At 42.4% G+C, this 21,910-nt stretch overlaps 1 protein-coding gene across 11 annotated transcripts in view; it reads left to right on the top strand.

Moving 5' to 3' along the window:
* The window catches only part of ECPAS (Ecm29 proteasome adaptor and scaffold), a 95,395-nt gene that overhangs the window by 58,270 nt on the left and 15,215 nt on the right, over positions 1-21,910 (top strand). For all 11 annotated transcript variants that reach the window (XM_026506023.4, XM_044386730.3, XM_026506024.4 and 8 more), the window contains 16 exons: positions 601-735; positions 1,482-1,644; positions 2,078-2,250; positions 3,402-3,503; positions 6,833-6,956; positions 7,610-7,755; positions 8,155-8,209; positions 9,286-9,400; positions 10,095-10,163; positions 12,970-13,087; positions 13,378-13,545; positions 16,235-16,314; positions 16,947-17,052; positions 18,269-18,316; positions 19,152-19,273; positions 21,292-21,442. In XM_026506023.4, the coding sequence (XP_026361808.1) occupies positions 601-735; positions 1,482-1,644; positions 2,078-2,250; positions 3,402-3,503; positions 6,833-6,956; positions 7,610-7,755; positions 8,155-8,209; positions 9,286-9,400; positions 10,095-10,163; positions 12,970-13,087; positions 13,378-13,545; positions 16,235-16,314; positions 16,947-17,052; positions 18,269-18,316; positions 19,152-19,273; positions 21,292-21,442 (1,875 nt within the window). The remainder of the gene's footprint in view (positions 1-600; positions 736-1,481; positions 1,645-2,077; positions 2,251-3,401; positions 3,504-6,832; positions 6,957-7,609; positions 7,756-8,154; positions 8,210-9,285; positions 9,401-10,094; positions 10,164-12,969; positions 13,088-13,377; positions 13,546-16,234; positions 16,315-16,946; positions 17,053-18,268; positions 18,317-19,151; positions 19,274-21,291; positions 21,443-21,910) is intronic.

Below are 21,910 nucleotides of genomic sequence, written 5' to 3'. Positions count from 1 at the left end.
ACATTTGCTGATTGTAAAATGATTACACAGTTTTTGACTTTTGATCATGTAGATGAGGGGTCATCGAACTCTGGCCATGTACCGTATCTGCCTTGTCTCCTGTTTTTGTTTGGCCTGCCAGCTAAGAGTGGTTTTCACATTTTTAAATGGTTGAAAAAAAATCAAAAGATGAATAGTATTTTCTGACGTGAGAATTATGGTATTCATAAAGTTTTATTGGAACACAGATACCCCCCTTCATTTCTCGATTGCGGCTGCCTTTGCCCGACAGTGGCAGAATGGAGTTGTTGCCGCACAGACCATGTGGCTTACAAAGCCTCGTTGGCCCTTTACAGAAAGCATTTATTGACTTCTGTTTTAGATCATCTGTGCATTAATTCTGTTTTATGTCTTGCATTTTTGATGAAAATGCACAGAAGGTATTGGTATATAATTCAGCTTTTGTTTTATTTAGACCTAGCTTATTGTGTTATTTTCTCACAGATACCAACAGATTGAACAATAAATGTATCATTCTTTCAATTTTGAATGTCAGATGTTGTCAGTAGGAAGATGATTGTGTATCACGTATATATGTATGTGTTTTTCTACGCCACTCAGAGTCTGATGAATAGCAGTAAAGAAGAGATGCGTGAACTGGCGGCATTGTTTTACTCTGTGGTGGTATCTACGGTGTCGGGGAATGAGTTGAAGTCAATGATAGAACAGCTTATAAAGACCACAAAAGACAATCATGTATGTTACCCGTTTTGTCTTCGTTCTTTTTTGTGGGAGATGGGAGAGCTTTCCAAAAGCATCTGCTATGTTTTTAGTTTTTGTGTTCTCATTTCTAAAAGGAACTTTTATGATTGTGAAGAATAGGTGAGATCGAGAATACATTGATTTGTTCAGTCCATTCAACCACTGGGAGTGCCTTGTGTCTGATCGGCGCTGTTTAGGTGCTAGGAATGCAGTGGGGAGTGAATACATGAGGATCCCCAGTACTTAGTTCCTTTTGTCGACCCCCATCTAGTACCACCTGTCATCGAGCCTGTTCTCTCAGGAAACACGTGCTTTCAAACAGTCAACCCTCTATTTTGTGTTTAGAGGTTTTAGCAATTAGAAATCGTATCTGCTCGTTTTATTTTTGTTGGCAGTAGGGAGAAATTATGCTTGAAAATTACGGTAGTGTAGTTACGTAAGTGCTCCAAGCTAGAAGAAAGCATGGGTGCTACGGGGAGGAGGCAGGAGAGTCCCTTCATCCAGACTTGGAGTGGGTGTAGGGTTAGGGAAATACTTGAAGTGAATCAAGACTCAGCTGACCTCAGAATTCTTGAGTGTGGAAACTCCGGGTTCGTTAGCATTCACTGGAACCTCAGATGATCACTTCGTTCTCTGGCCTTATGTTTTATTGGAGCAATGACTGTCATAAACATACCGTTATTTCAGTGCATTCTTGCATGTGTGAGAGAGTGACAGAGATATTGTGTGGTTAAACTCAGAGCCCCGAGATACAGCACGGATCCTTGCTTGCATTGGGATTCACAGTAGGAAGATACTTGGCCAAAAAGAAAATGAGAATGGCGGAGCAGCAAGACCTGGAGACAGATCCTGATTTTCTGCCGGAACAAGAGGAGCTCATTCAGAGTGCCACAGAAACGATAGGTACTTGACGTGCTCGTGCTGGCTTGAGTTAGGTTCAAATTTATCATAGCATTTTAGTTTCTTCTTACAGCATTGCACTTTGAAGGCACAAGTCTTTCCACAAGACCTTGCTTGACGGTGGATAAGTTCTGTGTTTTTAATAACAATGAAAGTACTCTAGTTTTTCCGTACGTTTCTTCCTATGTGTTTCTGTATGACAGAGATGATTGCATTATGGGAAAAACCTTAAACATTTACAAGTGGACAGTGCTGTATGCCCTGTTTCCGTGTTGTTTTATTTCTGAATGAGTGTTAACAAATTACCAATTAGAAGAAAATGCAGACTTTGATTTTGTTTTGCTGTCTCTAAGACAGTCTTGATTCCCTTGCTTCTTGCCCTGGACCCCAAGAGCAATAGTGTATTCCTCTCAGTTTTGTCTCAATGTGCTTCCAGGCTCGTTTTTGGACAGTACGTCGCCCCTCCTGGCAATTGCTGCCTGCACAGCCCTGGGTGAAATTGGCAGAAATGGTCCCCTCCCGATCCCCAGTGAGGGATCTGGCTTCACCAAATTGCATCTTGTAGAAAGCTTACTGAATAGAATACCCTCCAGTAAAGAAACAAATAAGGCAAGTCTCTCCTTTTTTCCCCTTCTTCTGAAATTCTTTCTATTCACAGATATGTAAATGAGCAAAAACGCAGTTGTAATGAGGATAGATGACAGTGCAGCTGGAGGAAGAATTTAATGTAAAAAAAGAATGATAAAGTTTAGGTGACTATTTAGTTTTGATTTAGGGGTGATGTGTGTACAACTTCTGTGCGTCATTTGGCCTCAGTTTTTCCAATTTAGGCCCGTAACTGTTAGGATTTGGGTAAAGAACTAGCTGCATCAGGTAATTCTGTCATGCAGAAGTGGATAATAAAGTGTTAAATAGTTGTTATCACTTTTGTAATTTTAAAATCTAAATCTTAACCTCTGACAGTGAAAATGGTTTTAAGAAGTCTGGGTGTTAGGAAGCAGCGTGAGTAATATCTGAGGAGAAGGACAGTTGTCATGTTTTAGGTTCAGATAAGCATTTTCATAAACTTTAAAACATATTTGTGATCAGAGTACCTCAGTGTTGAAGTATAACATGATTTAACGAGCAAATAAATCCATTTACTACAAATTTAATAAACACATAATCTTATTCTTGATCTAGGTTCTGTTTAAAACTTCCTGAGATTATCACAGTGTAGTTTTGTTAGCTATTATTAACTAATTAGTGATCACCAACCATTGTTGAGCACTTAAAATGTGCCAGGGGTATACTAAGTGGTTCATATATGTTAATGGAACTCTCTGGAAGGTCTAGTGAAGTAGGTACAGTTGTCATCTCTTTTTTCCCAGATGGTGAAATGGAATCACAGAGAGTGGAATAACTTGCCTAAGGTCACGTACCTGTAAAGGCTGCTAACATAGTTAAGCTGTGATTTGATCTTAGGTCCTCTGGGCCCAGAATCTACATTTATAAACAGTTTGATGGATAATAAACCTAGTTAAAGGCTTTCTTCTTCTTTTGCAGCCATGGACCCTTAATGAACTCAGTTTTATGTCTTTCTACCTCCAATGTCTTATACACATAATTCTGTAAAATTGCATACTTAAATAAAAATACTTGCATGCTTCAGTGCTTTAGACAGACTGCCCTCCCTGTCATCTCATTTTGGAAACACTGTTCTGGGATAAAGCTGTTACGTACTTTGTTTTAAAAAAAAAAAAAATTCTCTGGTTTTCTAGATGAAAGAACGAGCAATCCAAACACTGGGATATTTTCCAGTTGGGGATGGAGAGTTTCCTCACCAGAAACTCCTCTTGCAAGGTCTGATGGATTCTGTGGAGGTATTTATATTGCTATGTGATTGTTAGTTATTCAAACAAAAGGCATTTTTTAGCTAGAGTTTTGCATGCTGTGAGATTTTATTTTTATTTTTTTTTAGCGTTTTCATCTCTTTATTTGAGAGAGAGAGAGCACGGGGAGGGGGGTGGGGAAGGGAGGGGTAGAGGAAAGAGTGAGAAGCAGACTTCCTGCTGAGCAGGGAGCCGGATGCAGGGCTCAATCTCAGGACCCTGGGATCATGACCTGAGCCAAAGGCAGATGCTTAACTGTGTGAGCCACCCAAGGTGCCCCTGCATGCTGTAAGATTTTAAATTAAACCTTTATTCATTTATTCACCAAGTACTTACTGAGTACCAGCCTTGGGCTTACCACTTTGGTATGCATAGCATTGACTAAATCACCTTCATGGGAAAGTCCTTTCCTCTTAGTTTTTGAGTAAAGCCCGCTTCAGTGTGGCCAGAAGGGGAGACTCACCCAGTCAGCTAGATGTGGGAAGTGGGTGCTGGTATTCCAGTTGCTCTTGAGTCAGGTGGCCAAGCTTCTGTCATCTGGATAAATTTCTAGCATTTTTGGGAAGGCCTACAAGCAGGCAGTCGCTGGTTCCGTGTCATAAGTCTTAACATGGCCCGACGTGGCCCCTTGTCTAGGCTTGATTCTCGTTACTTGCTCACATTTTTGTACCCCAGCCTCTTAATCTTCTTTGCTCTGAGCTGTTGAAAGAGGACCATGCCCTTTTTTGGGTTGCTGCTGAACTAGAGTAGATTCCTTAGCTATTGGGCTCTCCTGACTCTCATACTTTTTCTTCACAGCATTTAGCACAGTTTCTAATTTCCCACTAGACTGAAGGCAAAGTCTGTTCCGATCCCCATTATGAAACAGGTGCCTCACAGCGTGATTGGAAATAGTAGGACCTCAGTAAATGTGGGAAGAGTAAATGAAGAGACGTTTGCATGTCAGGGAATAGACTTACAAGGGAGGGTGTGAGTACTTCTGTCTGGAGACTTGGTGCAGGTTTTTGGAGGCAAGGTAACTGCTGGGCCTGGAAGGATGGGCGGGAGGTGGGAGGCAGGAAGCAGGTTGGAGTTGAGGACTAAGGCCACTGAGTGACAGAGCCAGTATTAGGATCCAGGTCTCTGGACTCATAATCCAGTATTTTTAATGTGAATTTTTTGAGAATGGATTATATACACCAGGTTCTCCCTGGTGGCATTGACATTGTAACCACTTGGGGAAAAGCTTATAGGTTCCGCTTTCTTATCTTACACCTTTTAAAATAAATAAATAAATAAATAAATTAATTAATTATCTTTTTAGAGAGAGCACGCATGTGTGTGGACATGATGAGGGAGGACAGAGAGGGAGGGAGAGAGAATCTTAAGCAGGCTCCATGCTCAGCATGGAGCCCAACTTGGGTCTCATGACCCTGAGATCATGATCTGAGCCAAAATCAAGAGTCGGATGCTTAATGGACTGAGCCACCCAGGGACCCCAAAGCTTCATTTATTTAAATAAAACCAGAAGAAATCCATCTCTCTCATAAATTTTTAAAGAAGAAAAAGGGGAAACATTTGAAAACAGGCACAGAAAATGAACCCTTACTATAGGATCCTCTGTGTTGACCTACCTTTTCTCTGCTTAGAATTTCCAAAGACGCTTTTGACCAGGGGAGCTGCAGAAGTGAAGCCCTAAAATTCTTTTTCCACAGATTAGGAAGCATCGGGCATCAGAACTTGATGCCTCATTGAGAGAGGAGAGCATTTGGTTGATTGAGCTTAGGAGTGGCTGGCCGCACTGTGGTCTGTGTGCTTGGTAGAGTTCTCTCAAAGGTCACTATTCCCATGCCCCTCATGGGAACTCTGTTCTTCATTCTCTTCTTAGTCCCCAAATACTTAGCTGTTTTCCAGTTTATAGGAAACAGAAAAAGGTCAAAGGGAACTAAGGTCCCGTTCCATGTTGAGTGCTTCATGCTTGTGAAACCTGTCAAAAAAATTTTTTTCATAAGATTTTATTTATTTTTTTGAGAGACAGAGAGCGAGCCTGAGCACAAGCAGGGGGGAGGGGCAGACGGAGAGGAAGAAGCAGACTCTCCACTGAGCAGGGAGCCCGACATGGGGCTCGATTCCAGGACCCCAAGATCATGATCTGAGCTGGAGTCAGACGCTTAACCGACTGAGCCACCCAGGCGCCCGAACTTATCAAAATTTCTAAACCAAATTAAAAAAAATTTGAGGGGTGCCTGGGCGGCTCAGTAGGTTAAGTGTCCCGACTCTTGATTTTGGTTCAGGTTGTGATCTCAGGGCCATGAGATTGAGCCCCCGTGTCGGGCTCTCCACTGGATGTGGAGCCTCTTTAAGATTCTCTTTCTCCTTCCCCCTTTACCCCTGCCCCCTGGCCCCCCACCCCCTGCTCTCTTGTGTGTGCTGTCTTTCAAAAAAATTTAAAAAATTTGAGGATATACTATATAGAATTTTCTTAATGTTTGATTTTTGAAACAATTTCAAACTTACGATGCAGTTGTAAGAATAGCGTGAAGAACTCCTGTTCTTGCTGGATTATTAACGTGCTGTTGAAGCTCTTGAAGCCTGCTGGCTCTTCATGGATCTCTTACCTCTATCCTCTTTTATCCAGATACACCAGATTTTACCATTATACTGCATTGTTTCTCTCTTTTTTTTTTAATGATTTTTTATTATGTTATGCTAGTCACCACACAGCATATCCTTAGTTTTTGATGTAATGTTCCATGATTCATTGTTTGTGCACTGTCTCTTTTATCGGAAGCACTGGAGAGTAGCTCAGAGACACCCTGTAGTTTAACAGAGCACAGAGGAGGTGTTAATAAGTTGCAGTGGCTGCTATTCGTTGTGCCGGTACTGCACACCACGTGTCCGCCGGGAGCTTTATGTACGTTACCCTCATTTCCTTCTCACAGCCCGACGAGGAGGGTGTTATGCCCGCGTCACAAACGAAGTTGAGGCTCGGTTTAAATAAGTGTATGTAGCTGGTGAGAGACAGATGAGAATTTGTCCCGAGACCTGTACGGCTTCGGTCCATACCCTTTCCTCCCCCGATGAAAAATCCCTGCTTAGTGGTTCTCTGCTGAGGGTGAAGAGGGCAGCGTGGGGTCGGAGAAAGATCTTCAGGTCATTTTTACATTGTCCGTTCCCTCCCCTCGCCTCCCCGTCTGAGCCGCGGATTAGGTGAGAGCAATCCAGGCAAAAGAGCAAACACAGACCAGGTTGACTGGCGGGATCCGAAGCAGCCGTTGTGCGGACATGGACGTCTTTGGGAAATGTTCTCTGATTCACGGCTTCTGTGTCCGCTGTCGCAGGCCAAGCAGCTGGAACTGCAGTTCACCGTCGGCGAGGCCATCACCAGTGCGGCCGTAGGGACGAGCTCGGTGGCTGCCCGCGACGCCTGGCTGCTGACGGAGGACGAGTACACCCCCCCTGCTGGTACCTCCCTCAAGTCGCCCTTTCTGGTCTTGTTACCGCATTTGAAGCGCAAGAAAAAATCTATGCGTTCCATGTTAACTCTTTTGCAGATATTTATATATGTCTTATCAGTTTGGTTTAGTCAAGAAAAATAGTTGGTTAAAGGAGAGTGAACACAACAAAATGAATGAGAACTTCTTTTTTTAGTTCTTTGGGAAGCAAGGGAGTTAGCTCTGTATTACCTTCAAACCCGTGCTCTTTCCTGAAGGGTTGGCGTGGTTAGCCAGTTCCAAAGTCACAGCATAGGTACATTTCCACGTTACATGTCCCTTAATCCTTTGTCACGTAGGGAAGCCTCAGGGTCTTCTGCTCATGCTCCACGTGCCTCTGCACTGACGGTGCTCTGGCTTTTCGTGACGACACGGGCGAGGGAGTGTGTGGTTTCTGACTACACGTTATAGGTACTGCGGTTTCGTGTGTCTTGTGGTTCTGAACTGGCTGATTATGAGCTCCTTCAGCAGCTGAACACCTTAGTCATTTAGACTTGAATGTGTTCAGGATTGTTGTATTGAGTAAATACTGAGTAAAATTTAATTTTTCAGGGTACTCTGTTCATTTATTTTAATTGCTGCTTATCATTCCTTTCTCCCCGCCCCGCCCCCCCCCCCCCCCAGGAGCCAAAGTGAATGATGTGGTCCCCTGGGTATTGGATGTGATTTTAAATAAACATATCGTCAGCCCCAACCCACACGTGAGGCAAGCGGCCTGCATCTGGCTCCTTTCCCTTGTGAGGAAGCTAAGTACCCATAAAGAGGTGAAGGTAAGCCGCGCGAGAAATGCGCTCAGCACTGCTGGAAAGTGTCTTTGAAATATTTATGATGAGAAGGTGATAGGAAGGAAAGTATATGAAGGGGAGGGCCACTAGCCAGTACCCGATGCTTTGGAAGAGGCTGTGCGCGAAGGAGCAGCCTGGTGCACACTGGCTGGGAGGTGATTCTCAGCTTGAGGGCGTGAGGTCGGGTGCTCAGGGTGGGGAGGCCGAGGGTGCAGCAGGCCACCCGTAAGCGCACAGCCCTCAGAGACAGCACTGCAGGCTTTGTGGCTGTCTTGGGTCGGAAGACTCTTACGAGGCGCAGTATGCCCAGAGAGAAGATTCTTACCCTCCCTTATCTACCAAGAGGCAGAGTTTGTGTTCTAAACGCCTGTTTTCTCCTTTCAGTCTCACCTTAAAGAAATTCAGAGCGCATTTGTTTCCGTTTTGTCGGAAAATGATGGTAAGTTATTGGTAAATATTTGATTTCCAAACTTCGTTAAGCTTGTATTTTAAATTAAAAAAAATCTAGATTAATGAACATAATAGAAGGAACACAGGAGGGGCGCCTGGGTGGCACAGCGGTTAAGCGTCTGCCTTGGCTCAGGGCGTGATCCCAGCGTTATGGGATCGAGCCCCACATTGGGCTCCTCCGCTATGAGCCTGCTTCTTCCTCTCCCACTCCTGCTTGTGTTCCCTCTCTCGCTGGCTGTCTCTCTCTCTGTCAAATAAATAAATAAAATCTTTAAAAAAAAAAAAAAAGGAACACAGGAAAGTCGATTCTTTTTGGTTGATTTGATTGATTAGATCGTGTTGTTCAGTTTCACATTTAAAAAATGGAGCCAACTGAGGGTGGCTGGAGGGGAAGGGGGTGGGGGGATGGGGGTCACTGGGTGATGGGCATTAAGGAGGGCATGTGATGTAATGAGCACTGGGTGTTACAGAAGACTGATGAATCACTGACCTGTACCTCTGAAACTAATAATACACTCTCTGTTAATTGAATTTAAATTAAGAAAAAAAAGGTCATCAAAAATGAAAAAAAAATGGAGCCGAGGCCTTCTTTAACATTAGTGTTTATAAATAATAGCTTTTTTCTATCTCTGGTTCCTTTCCTGTTTGTGATGTAAGCCAGGAGAAAGCAAATGTGTTAGACATTTAAATAATAGCTTTGTTTTGTAAATTGTTTTAAACATACAGTCTTATATTGACTTCTTTTTTTAAAAAATTGGCTGCGGGTATATTGAAATCCGTGAGGCTGTGTACCACAAGTAGTACACAGAACACTAAGGCCCAGCGGGTCGACTTGGTTTGTGAGTTGGCTCTTTTGTGAACATAGTTCTCATTTACAGGGACCTTTGGTGTCATGTCCACTGAGATGATTTAATATGTTTTAACAAAATAATCAGATTGATTATGTTTTCATATCTTGACTTTGATATCATTTTGGATATCTGTTACAACTTTTTAAAAAATCTGACAATGGCCAGAAGACAAATTTTTCTTAAACTAATACTATTTTGTTTGACTTTTGTGCAGAACTTAGCCAAGATGTTGCCTCAAAAGGCCTTGGGTTGGTGTATGAACTGGGCAATGAACAAGATCAGCAGGAATTGGTTTCTACACTTGTAGAGACACTTATGACTGGCAAAAGGTACAGTGAACTTGCACATTTCAGATTTGAACATGTACAGCAAGGTTTGCACGTACTGAGAATATGCATTAGAAGAAGGAAAATTGAGCATTTGATGTTCCTGTTTATTAAGTCTTTAAATTGCAAGTCAGGGACTGTTATGTGGTGGATAGCAGTTTCTTTATTCAGTGTATACTGTTGAGACAGTAAAGTGAAGTAAACTGAACTACTGTTTAGAAACAGGCCAGTAGGTCAAGCTTTGAAAGTTGAATGATCTCAGGACAATCAAAGCATTGGATTATAGTAATACAGTAATTGCTGTTGGCTAAATGAAAATGAAGATGTGGAGGGGAAGCTTGTGTGTCTTTCATAGTCTGATTTGTGAAGAGGATGAGAGGGGCAGGCATTCTTGTAATTGGTTACTGCTTTATGTTGCCTTCCTTTCAGGGGAGATGATTTTTAATGCATGACCACCTGTAATTCAGTTTAACTTTATGTGGAATGTCTTTTGTATCTCTTTGTCCATCCTAGAGTTAGTTTTACAGAATTCTCAGGCTGATCGGAAAGGATTTAGTTGACTTTAACATCTTGCACACAGTCGCTACCTGCTATGGGATTTGATTTGATCAGTTTATAAAAGGAATGAATCAATTAGTTGAATGCTGGTATGAAAAATTTGAGGCTAATTTAAAGTCTTACTGTTGTTTTGCTTTAGAGCTAAACATGAAGTTTCTGGAGAGACAGTGGTATTTCAAGGGGGAAGCCTTGGCAAAACACCCGATGGGTAAGTGTGCCAAATCCGTTGATCAATCATCATTAACACCTTTAGTCTGTGAATGGAGCACTCATGACACTGATTTCCACCCTTCTAGGAAATGGGTGTTAGTGGAAGAAGAAAACTTCTGTGGGGAAAGCATAGTGTCTCAGATTGGGGTTCTTGGGAACAGACTCTGAGGTGGAGGTTTGTCTGCTGGAAGCTGATGAAGAGCGCCCCAAGCTCATCACCTGGGGGAGTGAGGAGGCAGGAGAGGGCTGATGGCCCAAGGAGGAGCTGACCTGCTGCCAGCCCTTAAGCAGATCCTGACCCCTGGAACTGGACTCAGCTGGCCCTTCAGAGTTGTCCCGCTTTGAGGGGCCAAGTCTTTACCTGGCTTCACATCCCCTCAGTGACTCGCCGTTGGTGGTGGGCTACTCTGGAGGAGGACCTGACCTTGGACTGAGGGCAGTTCCGTTAGCTCCCAGCCAGCTGAGTCGTGAGGGGCGGTCTGGCAGCACAGCTCGGCTTCCACTGCACCTCGTTTTTTGGTGGGGGCAGCTCTGCTTGGTATTGTGGGGTCCACCAATTTAGCATTTCCAATTTATTCCTAGAGCCTTACCTCCTTTATCTTATCATTATTCTCTTGTGGTTATGCTGACGCTTTTTCTCTAAAAGCCCTCAGGTCAAACTGTGCAAGGCTGGGCCTTGCTGCGGCATCACACAGAGCCCTGCTTCAGTGTTGTCTGCAACACCAGGAAGCAGCCATTTGTTCTGTCCTTGACTTTCTCCCGTAGCTCACTGTTTCCACATCGAAAATTATTTTTGTTCCTCTTACTCTCCCTATAGACTTTTTCTGAGTTTTTTGAAAAGTGCTTTCTTTTCACAGAATAACTAATACAAACGATCAGGTATTTGTTCAGAGGAAAGTTAATGGACTTAAAAGGAGTTATCAAGATAGGGTGCTGCAGTCTTACAATTTGTATGGAACCACAACAGACCCTGAATAGCCAAAGCCATCTTGAAAAAGAAAAGTGAAGCCCAGAGGTATCACAATTCTAGACTTGCAGCTGTATTAGAAAGCCATAGTAATCAAAACAGTATGGTACTGGCACAAAAATAGACACATATATTAATGGAACAGAATAGAAAATCCAGGAACTTGTAATTATGTGGTCATTTAATCTTTGACAAAGCAGGAAAGAATATCCAATAGGAAAAAGACCGTCTCTTCAACAATTGGTGCTGGGAAAACTGGACCACTTTCTTACACCATACACAGAAATAAAGTAAAAATGGATTAAAGATCTAAATGTGAGACCTAAAACCAGAAAAATCCTGTTAAGAGAACATAGTAACCTCTTTGACATTGGCCAAAGCAGCTTCTTTCTAGAGAGGTCTCCTGAGGCAAGGGAAACAAAAGCAAAAATAAACTACTGGGACTACATCAAATTAAAAAGCTTCTGCACAGTAAAGGAAACAATCAGCAAAACTAAGGGAACCTATGGAATGGGAGAAGATATTTGCAAATGACATAGCTGATAAAGGGTTAGTATCTAACACATACAAAGAACTGATACAACTCAACACCCAAAAAAACAATCTAATTAAGAAATGGGCAGAAGACATGAACAGGCATTTCTCCAAAGACGACATACAGATGGCCAACAGACACATGAGAAGGTGCTCAACATCACTCGTCATCAGGGAAATGCAAGTCAAACCTACAATGAGATACCACCTCACACCTGTCAGAATGGCTAAAATCAACAGGTGCTGGCAATGATGTGGAGAAAAAGGAACCCTCTTATACTATTCATGGGAATGCAAACTGGTACAGTCATTGTGGAAAACAGTACAGAGCTTCCTCTGAAAGTTAACAATGGAACTCCCCTATCATCCGGCAATCATACTACTGGGTATGTACCCAGATAATACAGAAATACTAATTCCAAGGGATACATGCACCCCTACGTTTATAGCAGCATTGTCTACAGTAGCCAAGATACGGAAGCAGCCCGGCTGTTCACTGAGATAGGTGAATGGATAGAGAAGATGGTACATACGTACATACATAGATGATAAAGAAGGTATATATACACACACAATAGAGTATTATTCAGACATAAAAAAAGAATGAAATCTTGCCATTTCCGACAATGTGGATGGAGCTGGGGAGGATGATGCCAAGTGAAATAAGTCAGAGAAAGACAAATTCCGTATGACGTAACTCACATGTGGAATTTAAGCAACAAAACAAATGATCATTTGGGAAAAAAGAGAGGAAAACCAAGAAACAGACTCTTGAATATAGAGAACACACTGATGGCTACCAGAGGGGAGGCAGTGGGGGGACGGGTGAAATAGGTGATGGGGGTCAAGGCGGGCACTTGTGATGAGCACTGGGGGATGTACAGCAGTGTCGAATCACTGCATCGTATGCCTGAAACTAATATAACGCTATGGTGGCTAACTGGAATTAAAATAAAAACCTAAAAATGATTGGGGTGCTGTAGCTTAGAAAAGACTTAGGGATGACAGAAGTTGTCTTTAAGCGACTCTCCTAATTCTGAGAGGGATTGGGGCGCAGTGTAACAGGGAATTACTGAGCTCCGTCCCGGGTGGTGAGGGGGTCCCAGGGCCTTCAGGTCATTTACCTGACGTTGTCGGTAAGTGAACTAGGGTGACTTTCTGTATTCCTCTCAACCTCATTCTCTTCCTCTATGGTGATGAGATTGAGACCATAATTTAAAAATGTCCTGTTGATGTGGGCGATGTAACTTTTACGAGGCTGGAGACAGAGAAATACATTGTATACTTTTTGTTTGTTTCCAAGCCAGGGCCTCTCTACCTACAAGGAGCTTTGTTCTCTGGCAAGTGATCTTAGTCAGCCAGATCTGGTGTATAAATTTATGAATTTAGCCAACCATCATGCAATGTGGAACTCTAGGAAGGTAAGTTGCTGTCACTGGACGGTTTTTACTTACTTCCAAACCAAACCTGCTACATTGGCCGACAGTGGCGACTGATAAGCAGTATGTTTTGTAAAAGTCTGGGATTAGAGAGAGCCAGACCACCACGTGGCTGCTATAACTGACTGCTAACCTGGGACACCAATAAATCAGGGTCTATCCAGGGACAAGTTTGGGAGGGAGAATTTTGCGATCTTCATAGATTTAATATATTAACATTTTTACCACAGTAGACATGTCTGAGGCCCTTCATCCTTGTCTTATTTTTTTAGGGTGCTGCTTTTGGCTTTAATGTGATTGCCGCCAGAGCTGGGGAACAGCTGGCCCCTTTTCTGCCTCAGCTAGTTCCTCGTCTTTACCGTTACCAGTTTGATCCCAACCTGGGGATTCGACAGGCCATGACGAGTATTTGGAATGCATTGGTCACTGACAAATCAACGGCAAGTATCTGGATTTAAACCCGATGCTCATCTTTTTTTTCTGCTTTGTATATTTACCTGTTTAAGCAAATAAGCTTTCTTTCATTCCTTGCTTTCTCCCTTCTTTCAAGATGTCAGAGATGCTCATGGCCACATTTATCAAAATCTCAAGAATGGAAATAATCTAAATGTCCATGGGGTGGCTGGCTGAGGAAGGGGCAGGAGAGTCACACGAATGAGACACTGTGTCGATCGGTCCTGAACATACAGTGGAGGACAGGACGCAGTTCTGCCTTCAAGGAGCTCACTTTGTTGAGGAGCTAGACAAGGAAACAGGCGGTTACCATATATGGTTTTCTCTCTCGGTTTTCCGTATTCTGGCTGATGATTACGTGATTACACATGTAGACCCTGGGATTTCTCAGGGCTTGCCTCTGAGTACCTTTCACTCTCTTAACTTTACCTTTTGAGCTCAGCAGTTCCAGTGAATGTAAATGTCATCTTAATTGTGATGGTTCCCCCAGCCTTACACTTTTGGCCCAGACACGACTGTGCTCCTGACTTGCACATCCAGCTGCCTGCTTGATCTCTTCACTGGATGTTGTTTCATGATACGTTTGACGTAATGTGTCCAGAACAGGCCTTTCCCCTCTCTTCTCAACATTCATCCATTTATCCAAGTTTCGTGAAACTTGGTATCGTCCTGATTTTTGTCTGTTGTGCCCCTACTTTCAGTTGAATCCAGTAGCAAATTCTGTTGATTCTGTTGGCAAAGTATCTCTTGAATCCACTGTCTTCTGTCCTGGCAAACAGGGTATCATCTCTCTCTGCTCTTTGCCTTCCTTCATTTAATCAGCAGTAAAAGTGATTTAAAAAAAAAATTGGATTGTGCCATTTTGAGTTAAAATCCTAACTATGGCTTCATAGTTCACTTTAAATTTAAACTCTGTGATCCTTACCTTATCTTGGCAGTCCCTGCACATGATGGGGCTTTTCCTCTCCAGTGTGCTTCTGTTCAGGGTGATAGGCCCTTGAGGGTTCAGCTTTGACCACTCTGGGAGAGTATTTGGTACCACTGGTCAGTCAAGCTCTGACAGGCCACTCGGCTTTCGGGATCTGAGTCCAGTGCACAGGCCGAGGCGATGTATCATCTCCTTATGAGAGAAAGGTGATAGATGAGATCGGTTCTCAATGGGTAGATGAGATAGTGTGCATGAGATCACTGTGGAGAATGTTTAGAGAACTGGACTTAGGAAGATGTCAGTTCATTAAATCTTAGGTGAGTTATTTACTTTTCTGTCCTGTCTTCTTACTTATAAGTAGGGATAACAAAACCTTTCCTACCTGCAAGAGTAAAAGTGGAAAAGCCTTAAGTTTTTGTTCTTTTTTTTTTTTAAGATTTTTTTATATGAGGGAGAGGGCACACACATGACCAGGGAAAGGGACAGAGGGAGGGGCAGGTGGGGGGGAGGGAGAAACAGACTCCCTGCTGAGTGTGGAGCCTAGTGCGGCTCCCATTCCAGGCCCCTGAGACCATGACCAGAGCCAAAGTCAGACGCTTAACCAACTGAGCCACGCAGATGCCACCAAGCCTTAATTTTTTTTTTTTTTTTTTTTTAAGATTTTATTTATTTATTGGACAGAGAGAGACACAGCGAGAGAGGGAACACCAGCAGGGGGAGTGGGAGAGGGAGAAGCAGGCTTCCCGCCGGGCTCTGGGATCATGACCTGAGCCGAAGGCAGACGCTTAACGACTGAGCCACCCAGGCGCCCCCCCAAGCTTTAAGTTTTGAGGTTCTTTGGATCAGTATAAGAACTGAGCCTACCATCAGTTAGTTGTTATTACCAAATTGTTAAGTGTATATCCAAACAAAACAGGCTTAAAAGATTCAACTCCCCTTTCGTTCTGAACAATCCTAATACTTCCTTATGTGCCAGGCACTGTGCACGTTACCAGGGATATGAAGACAAGTCAGACATTCTCCTTGTCCTTGGGGTCTCAGTGTGATGGAGCAGTGTAGTTACATACAGTCTGATATGACATGCTTAAGAAGGTGCTATGGGAACACAGAGGAGAGTAGGCCAGTCTTCTCGACGGAGGTGGTGCCTGATTTGAATCTTGAAGGACAAGCAGGAATTAGCCAGGCAAGCAAAAGATGGAAGGGGTTTGTAGGGAGGGGTAGTATGTATCAAGGAATAAAGGTGAGATTGTACATGGTACCTTTGGAGCTGGATCGGTCACAGAGGGCTTTGTATCCATGCCTGGGTGGCTGGATTTTATTCTCGTGTCCTGAGGGAGACAAGAGAATCAAGTTTGCATTTTATTTATTTATTTTTTTAAAGATTTTATTTATTTATTTAACAGAGATAGCCAGCGAGAGAGGGAACACAAGCAGGGGGAGTGGGAGAGGAAGAAGCAGGCTCATAGCGGAGGAGCCTGATGTGGGGCTCGATCCCATAACGCCAGGATCACGCCCTGAGCCGAAGGCAGGCGCTTAACCGCTGTGCCACCCAGGCGCCCCAAGTTTGCATTTTAGAATAATCATTCTGGCAGCTGGCAGCAAGCAGAGTGGGGAGAGACTTGTGGGCTAAGACACCCAGAGACACTCAGGCTATTACCTGCAGAGACACGGTCAGTATGGTTGAAAGATTAATAACTTGACTGTTGAAGAATTTCACATTTTGAATGTTATCCTCTCTCTTTCATTAGGTGGATAAATATTTGAAGGAAATTCTTCAAGATTTGGTCAAGAACCTTACCAGCAATATGTGGCGAGTTCGAGAATCCAGGTACCATTTTTGGAAATAGAAGACTAGTCAAATATAACTGACTTTTTTTTTTTTTTTGGTTCAAATTTCCAAGCCTTATACTTTATGCAAAAGGAATAAATTAGTGTTACTAAAAAGCGTATTTTTGTTTGTGTTAGAGAGTTCTCTCTGCTTAACTATTTAAAACTCTAAAAAAAACCCCTAGCTTTAGTCAGTGGTTTTTCTAAAGTGTCGTAGTTTATCTAAGTATGACATTAAAGTATATGAGTATGACGTGTTAAATTGGTAGACACCAGGATAGATACTGTCATGACTTTGTAGGGCATCATTTACTTAGATGTTTATATAATTTATTCAGTGCCTGTTACGGCTTGTCAGTGTGCTACGTGGGCGCACACTGGTAAATAAATGATGTATCCTCTCAAAGAGGCTGTATTGTAGTTGTGGGATGCAGACATCTGATGACCGTAAATGCCACGTGCGTGTGGGGTGTTTGAGGCGCCAAGAAGAGAATAGGCGTTGCTGTCCAGGAGTGAGGGGGTGGGAACTGGAAATACAGGCAGAATCCATATTCTTGTTTGATATGAATGTTTCATAGTAAAAGATTGAGCTTTCTTGATCATAAACTTGAAAACTAAATTGTTTATTTTCAGCTGTTTAGCTCTGAATGATTTATTGAGAGGAAGACCTTTAGATGACATCATTGATAAACTTCCAGAAATTTGGGAAACTCTTTTTCGAGTACAAGATGATATCAAGGTATCATAGAAATAAGTCTGCATTTATTCATAGAGTAACTTTAACTGGGATTGTTAAAATACGTACTTGGGTATTTCAAAATTCACCCTCTAGACAATTTTAAGAGACTGTAGTTTTCTCCCAAAGTTTCAGTCTTGATGTGTCTGTGATGTTGCAAGGTTGGGTATCCTTAGATCTAACTTGAATTGGCCTTTTTTTTTTTTTTTTTTTTTTTAAGGTAGCTACAGCCTTTCTTTCTTTCTTTTTTTTTTTTTTTAAAGATTTTATTTATTTATTCAACAGAGATAGAGACAGCCAGCGAGAGAGGGAACACAAGCGGGGGGAGTGGGAGAGGAAGAAGCAGGCTCACAGCAGAGGAGCCTGATGTGGGGCTCGATCCCATAACGCCGGGATCACACCCTGAGCCAAAGGCAGACGCTTAACCGCTGTGCCACCCAGGCGCCCCAACAGCCTTTCTTTCAATAGAGATTTCATGATGTTATTGATTAGGACAAGTAGCAGTTTGGAGATAATCCAGACAACCTCTACTTGATCAGTTTTATAAATTGGATCAGTTATTCCCAAATAACATGACCAATTCCTTTGAATTTTTCCTGGGCAATCTAAATTTTAGATATTTTGATATCTCACCATTAGAATTAGACACTTTAGTTTTACCTTTCTTTTTGCTTTATTCATAAGAGATTTTTGAAAGTCTTTTAGAATCCACATATAGATATTTATATGTTTGCATTTATAATACATTTAGTTTCTAAACTGTTATATATTTTTTTTAAGATTTATTTTTTTGAGAGAGAGAGATAGAGAGTGGGGGGGAGGGGCGGAGGGAGAGGGAGAAAGGGTCCCTAGCAGACTCTGTGCTGAGTGCAGATCCCCATGTGGGGCTCAGTCTCACAACCCTGAGATTATGACCTGAGCCAAAACCAAGAATCGGACACTTAACTGACTGTGCCACCCAGGGGCCCCTAAACTGTTATACTTTGTAGCCATATTTTTGTAAGGTCAAAATAGGTCATACCCAAAAAAATATATGCCATTATAATATGTTCCCTGATGGGCAGGGAGCCTAATGAAACACCATTTTTTTTTTTTTAAGCTGGTATCGAAAGTAGGATTTTTCACTGATGTGTGTAGAGTCAGAGGCAGTTCAGTACACATTGCGGGGTGGATGGGAATGAAACGAATCCGTATCATGCCATACTTTCCTCATTTTTAGGAATCTGTACGGAAAGCTGCAGAACTAGCTCTGAAAACTCTGAGCAAGGTGAAAACTCTTATCTTGTACTGGGAGGGCAGGTGGGGAGGGCTTTCTGTGGCCAGGACAACGACTTATTTTTTGTCCTATAAGTTGACCTTGAGTTGCAGTGACATGAAGTAATCGGCTTCGTGTTATAGTTCAGTGTTCTTACGGTGCCATTCTGCTAGAAAACTAGTATTTCTAGCAGAGAATATGTCTAGTCTCTTTGGTCAGTTTCTGGGGGCCTTTACAGAGGTATGACTCTCACTTGACCCTGAAGAACACATCACTCCTTTAGATCCAGCCACATCTACCTCTTCTCTTATTATTCCTGTGGTTTTGTGTTCAGCTGCCTTCCGTGTTTATGAGGTTGGCAAGCTTTTTGAAACTAGTTTCTTACTTGAACTTGATTTTATGGCATTTCAGGGGCTTCCACATTCTAGCTGTGTAGCCTTGCCATAGATTACATCGTTAGTACGGAGAAAAAACAGGTTTTAAATCCAGGTGTTTCTTATTCCCGATTTGTGTGCCTGACCACTGTGTTAGCTGCCACCCCAAATTATTGACGATAATACCTTAAGCCTCTGCAAAGTGCTTTCTTATAAATTTTCTCGCTTCATTTTTGCCTGTTTCCTGTCTCACAAATGACAAGACCAAAGCTTAGAGAATGGAAGACATTACCCAGTTCCCTGTTAGGTATTGGCAGACAGAGGGCTCTTTCCTGATTCTCCCCGAAGTGTCATGGAAAGTTGATTCACTTATTCTTTTCTATGGCTATGGGAAATAGAAAGTGTTTTGTTAGATGAATGCTGTATTGGGTAAGAGGTCAGTGTCACTAATTTCTGTGCTCTGTGTATGTCAGGTTTGTGTGAAAATGTGTGACCCCGCCAAAGGAGCAGCTGGGCAGAGAACCATCGCTGTCCTTCTGCCTTGCCTTCTGGACAAAGGAATGATGAGTCCTGTGACAGAAGTTCGAGCCCTCAGGTGTGAATCTGCTGATAAAATGAATGGATTTACTTAGTTTCTAGCCATTCAACAGCAATAGTGTTTCTCTGAGTGTTAGATTCTTCAAAGTATGGAGAAAAATGAGTTGAGAACACACTGAGGTGACCCAAGACCATTTGTGAAAAGTTCTGCGGCAGAACATTTTCTCAGAAACAGACATTCTCATAGGAACCTTGCTTTGGACCAGCGTCCTGCTGTCCTGCGTTGACCCTGTGTAAGGTGTCTTACTGTGTTGCCATCGGCATCTGCCCTCAGCACGCACATGATGCCCCAGGTCCTGGGGAGGTTGCTTATTGGTTTTATACCATTTAGTAATATTTCCTAGATAACTAGGTTTAAAATAAACTGTACCACCTGCAACAATGAAATACTAAAAAAATACACTCACGTGTTTCGACATACATGGCTATTTTGTAAAATTCCGCAGTGAAGTTTTCTACGTTGTTTTGTTCTTCAACTAGAGCCTTATTTAGGAATTTTGTCATTTTATTTCACTCTTAAAATTAGACCAAATTAATAGTACCTGCAGCGTTTCATACTAATAGTAACTATTTCTTACCACCACTAATAAAATAGTTGATGAGGGAACTTTTTAATTCATTTATTTTAGAGTGAGAGAGAGCGAGCGAGTGGGCGTGTGAGCAGGGGGAGGGGCAGAGGGAGAGAGAGAATCCTGAAGCAGACTCCTCACTGAATGCAGAGTCCAACACAGGGCTGGATTCCAGGACCCTGAGATCATGACCTGAGCCAAAACCAAGAGCTAGTCGCCCGACTGACTGAGCCACCTGGGCTTCCTGAAAGGTTTTTTTTTTTTTTTTTTTTTTTTTTTTTTTTAAAGAATTCACAGAACAAAGGCAAAGGAATGATAAAAGTAGGATATTATTGTTTTGCTGACCTCCTTAAAATAATCTAGGGTAATGATCATTAGCAGCTCCTAGATCCACTGGTCAAAAGTTGTTGGAAATTTTAAATGGATGGTCAGGCCAAGCAAACTTGAATTCACTGATCGCTCTTAATAGCACAAAAAAAGACAAGCAGACATTACATGCATCCTAATGTGATGGAATAGGACAGGTGCCCCACCACCTACAAAAGATTCATGTTAAAAAAAAAAAAATTGACTCTGAACCTGATTTCGCCTGAAGATGTGTATATAGGGCACAGAGGAACATGTTAAATGACACCACGGGAAAACAGGACAAATAAATTATAAGGGAAAGGGGAGGGATGATTAAAAAGGATTTAAGAAATGCAATAAATTGCAATGTGTGGGTGGACTCTGGATTTGATTCCAACAAGCCAACTTACTTTTTAATTTTTTTTTAATTTTTTTTTTTTGCGTGAGAGAGGTGGAGGGGTGGGAGGAGCAGAGGGAGCGAGAGAGAGAGAGAATGTTAAGCAGGCTCCCAGTCCAGCATGGAGCCCGATGCAGGCTCCATCTCACAGCCCTGAGATCATAACCTGAGCCCAAATCAAGAGTTGGACGAATGCTTCACTGATTGAGCCACTCAGCTGCCTCCCAACAAACCAACTCTTGAAGACATCGTGAAACAGGGAAATTTGGATATTAAATTATATGAAAAAAATTAATATTTTCTAGGTTTGAAAATGGTATTTTGATTATCGTAAAGAATTCTTGCCTCTTAGTGACATATACTGAAGTTTAGTTAGGGGCAACTTCCAGATAATATGATGTGGAGGGGGGAGGTGTGCTCGTGTGTATGGAGGAAGTATAAATGAAACAAAACTGGTCAAAAGTTGACAATGGCTGAACGGGGTAGAGAATATGTAGAATTCATGATTCTCTCTTCTTTCACATATGCTCCAAAATTTCTATAATAAAAAGTAAAGGAAAAAAGTAGTGCTAAGACCAGACACTGTAACCATGTAAGTGTGTTCCTGAATACAGTAAACTACAGAACGTCCTCAGGATCAGATTTGTAGAGCTGCTGGCTTTTGTCAAGAGGACTCAGGAGTTGTGTTCTGTGTGTCTGTAGCATTAACACCCTTGTGAAGATTAGCAAGAGTGCGGGGGCCATGTTGAAACCACATGCACCAAAACTCATCCCAGCTCTGTTGGAATCCTTAAGTGTACTGGAACCCCAAGTTCTCAACTATTTGAGCCTCCGGGCTACAGACCAAGAAAAGGTGAGTTGACAGCACAGACATGCTGGTGAGTCTCAAGGAGGAAAAGCCTTGCTTAAGGTACTGAGTTCATCTGAACAGTCTTTCCAGCGTCCTTAGACACACTCCACAATCCGAATGATACCCTCACCACTCTTAAAATAACTCGACTCCTGTGACTACATGCAGTGTGTGTTTTGGGGGGTAGGAGGGAGCACGAGGCGGCTCACATACTGTTTTGTGAATTGGATGAAAACTAACACTTGCATTCAAAAAATGCATTTCCATTTATTTAACACAGTTTTTTGTACATGTTTGTTTATTTTTTTAGGGGTTGGTTCTCCACCTTCAGAGTCCTTCTATGGACCACACCTGCCCTACAAGTAAAGAGGATTTGTATCTAGACTCTGGCGTAGTCCAAAATTATTCTGCTTTTCAGAGATACTGTAGTTTCCTCAACTGATCAAAGTTTTTTTTTTTTTTTTTAAATTG

The sequence above is a fragment of the Ursus arctos genome, unplaced genomic scaffold (assembly GCF_023065955.2).
Source record: "Ursus arctos isolate Adak ecotype North America unplaced genomic scaffold, UrsArc2.0 scaffold_18, whole genome shotgun sequence".
Lineage (NCBI taxonomy): Eukaryota > Metazoa > Chordata > Mammalia > Carnivora > Ursidae > Ursus > Ursus arctos.
The sequence above is the reverse complement of the archived record's forward strand: the minus strand, read 5'-3'. Positions and strand labels throughout refer to the sequence as shown.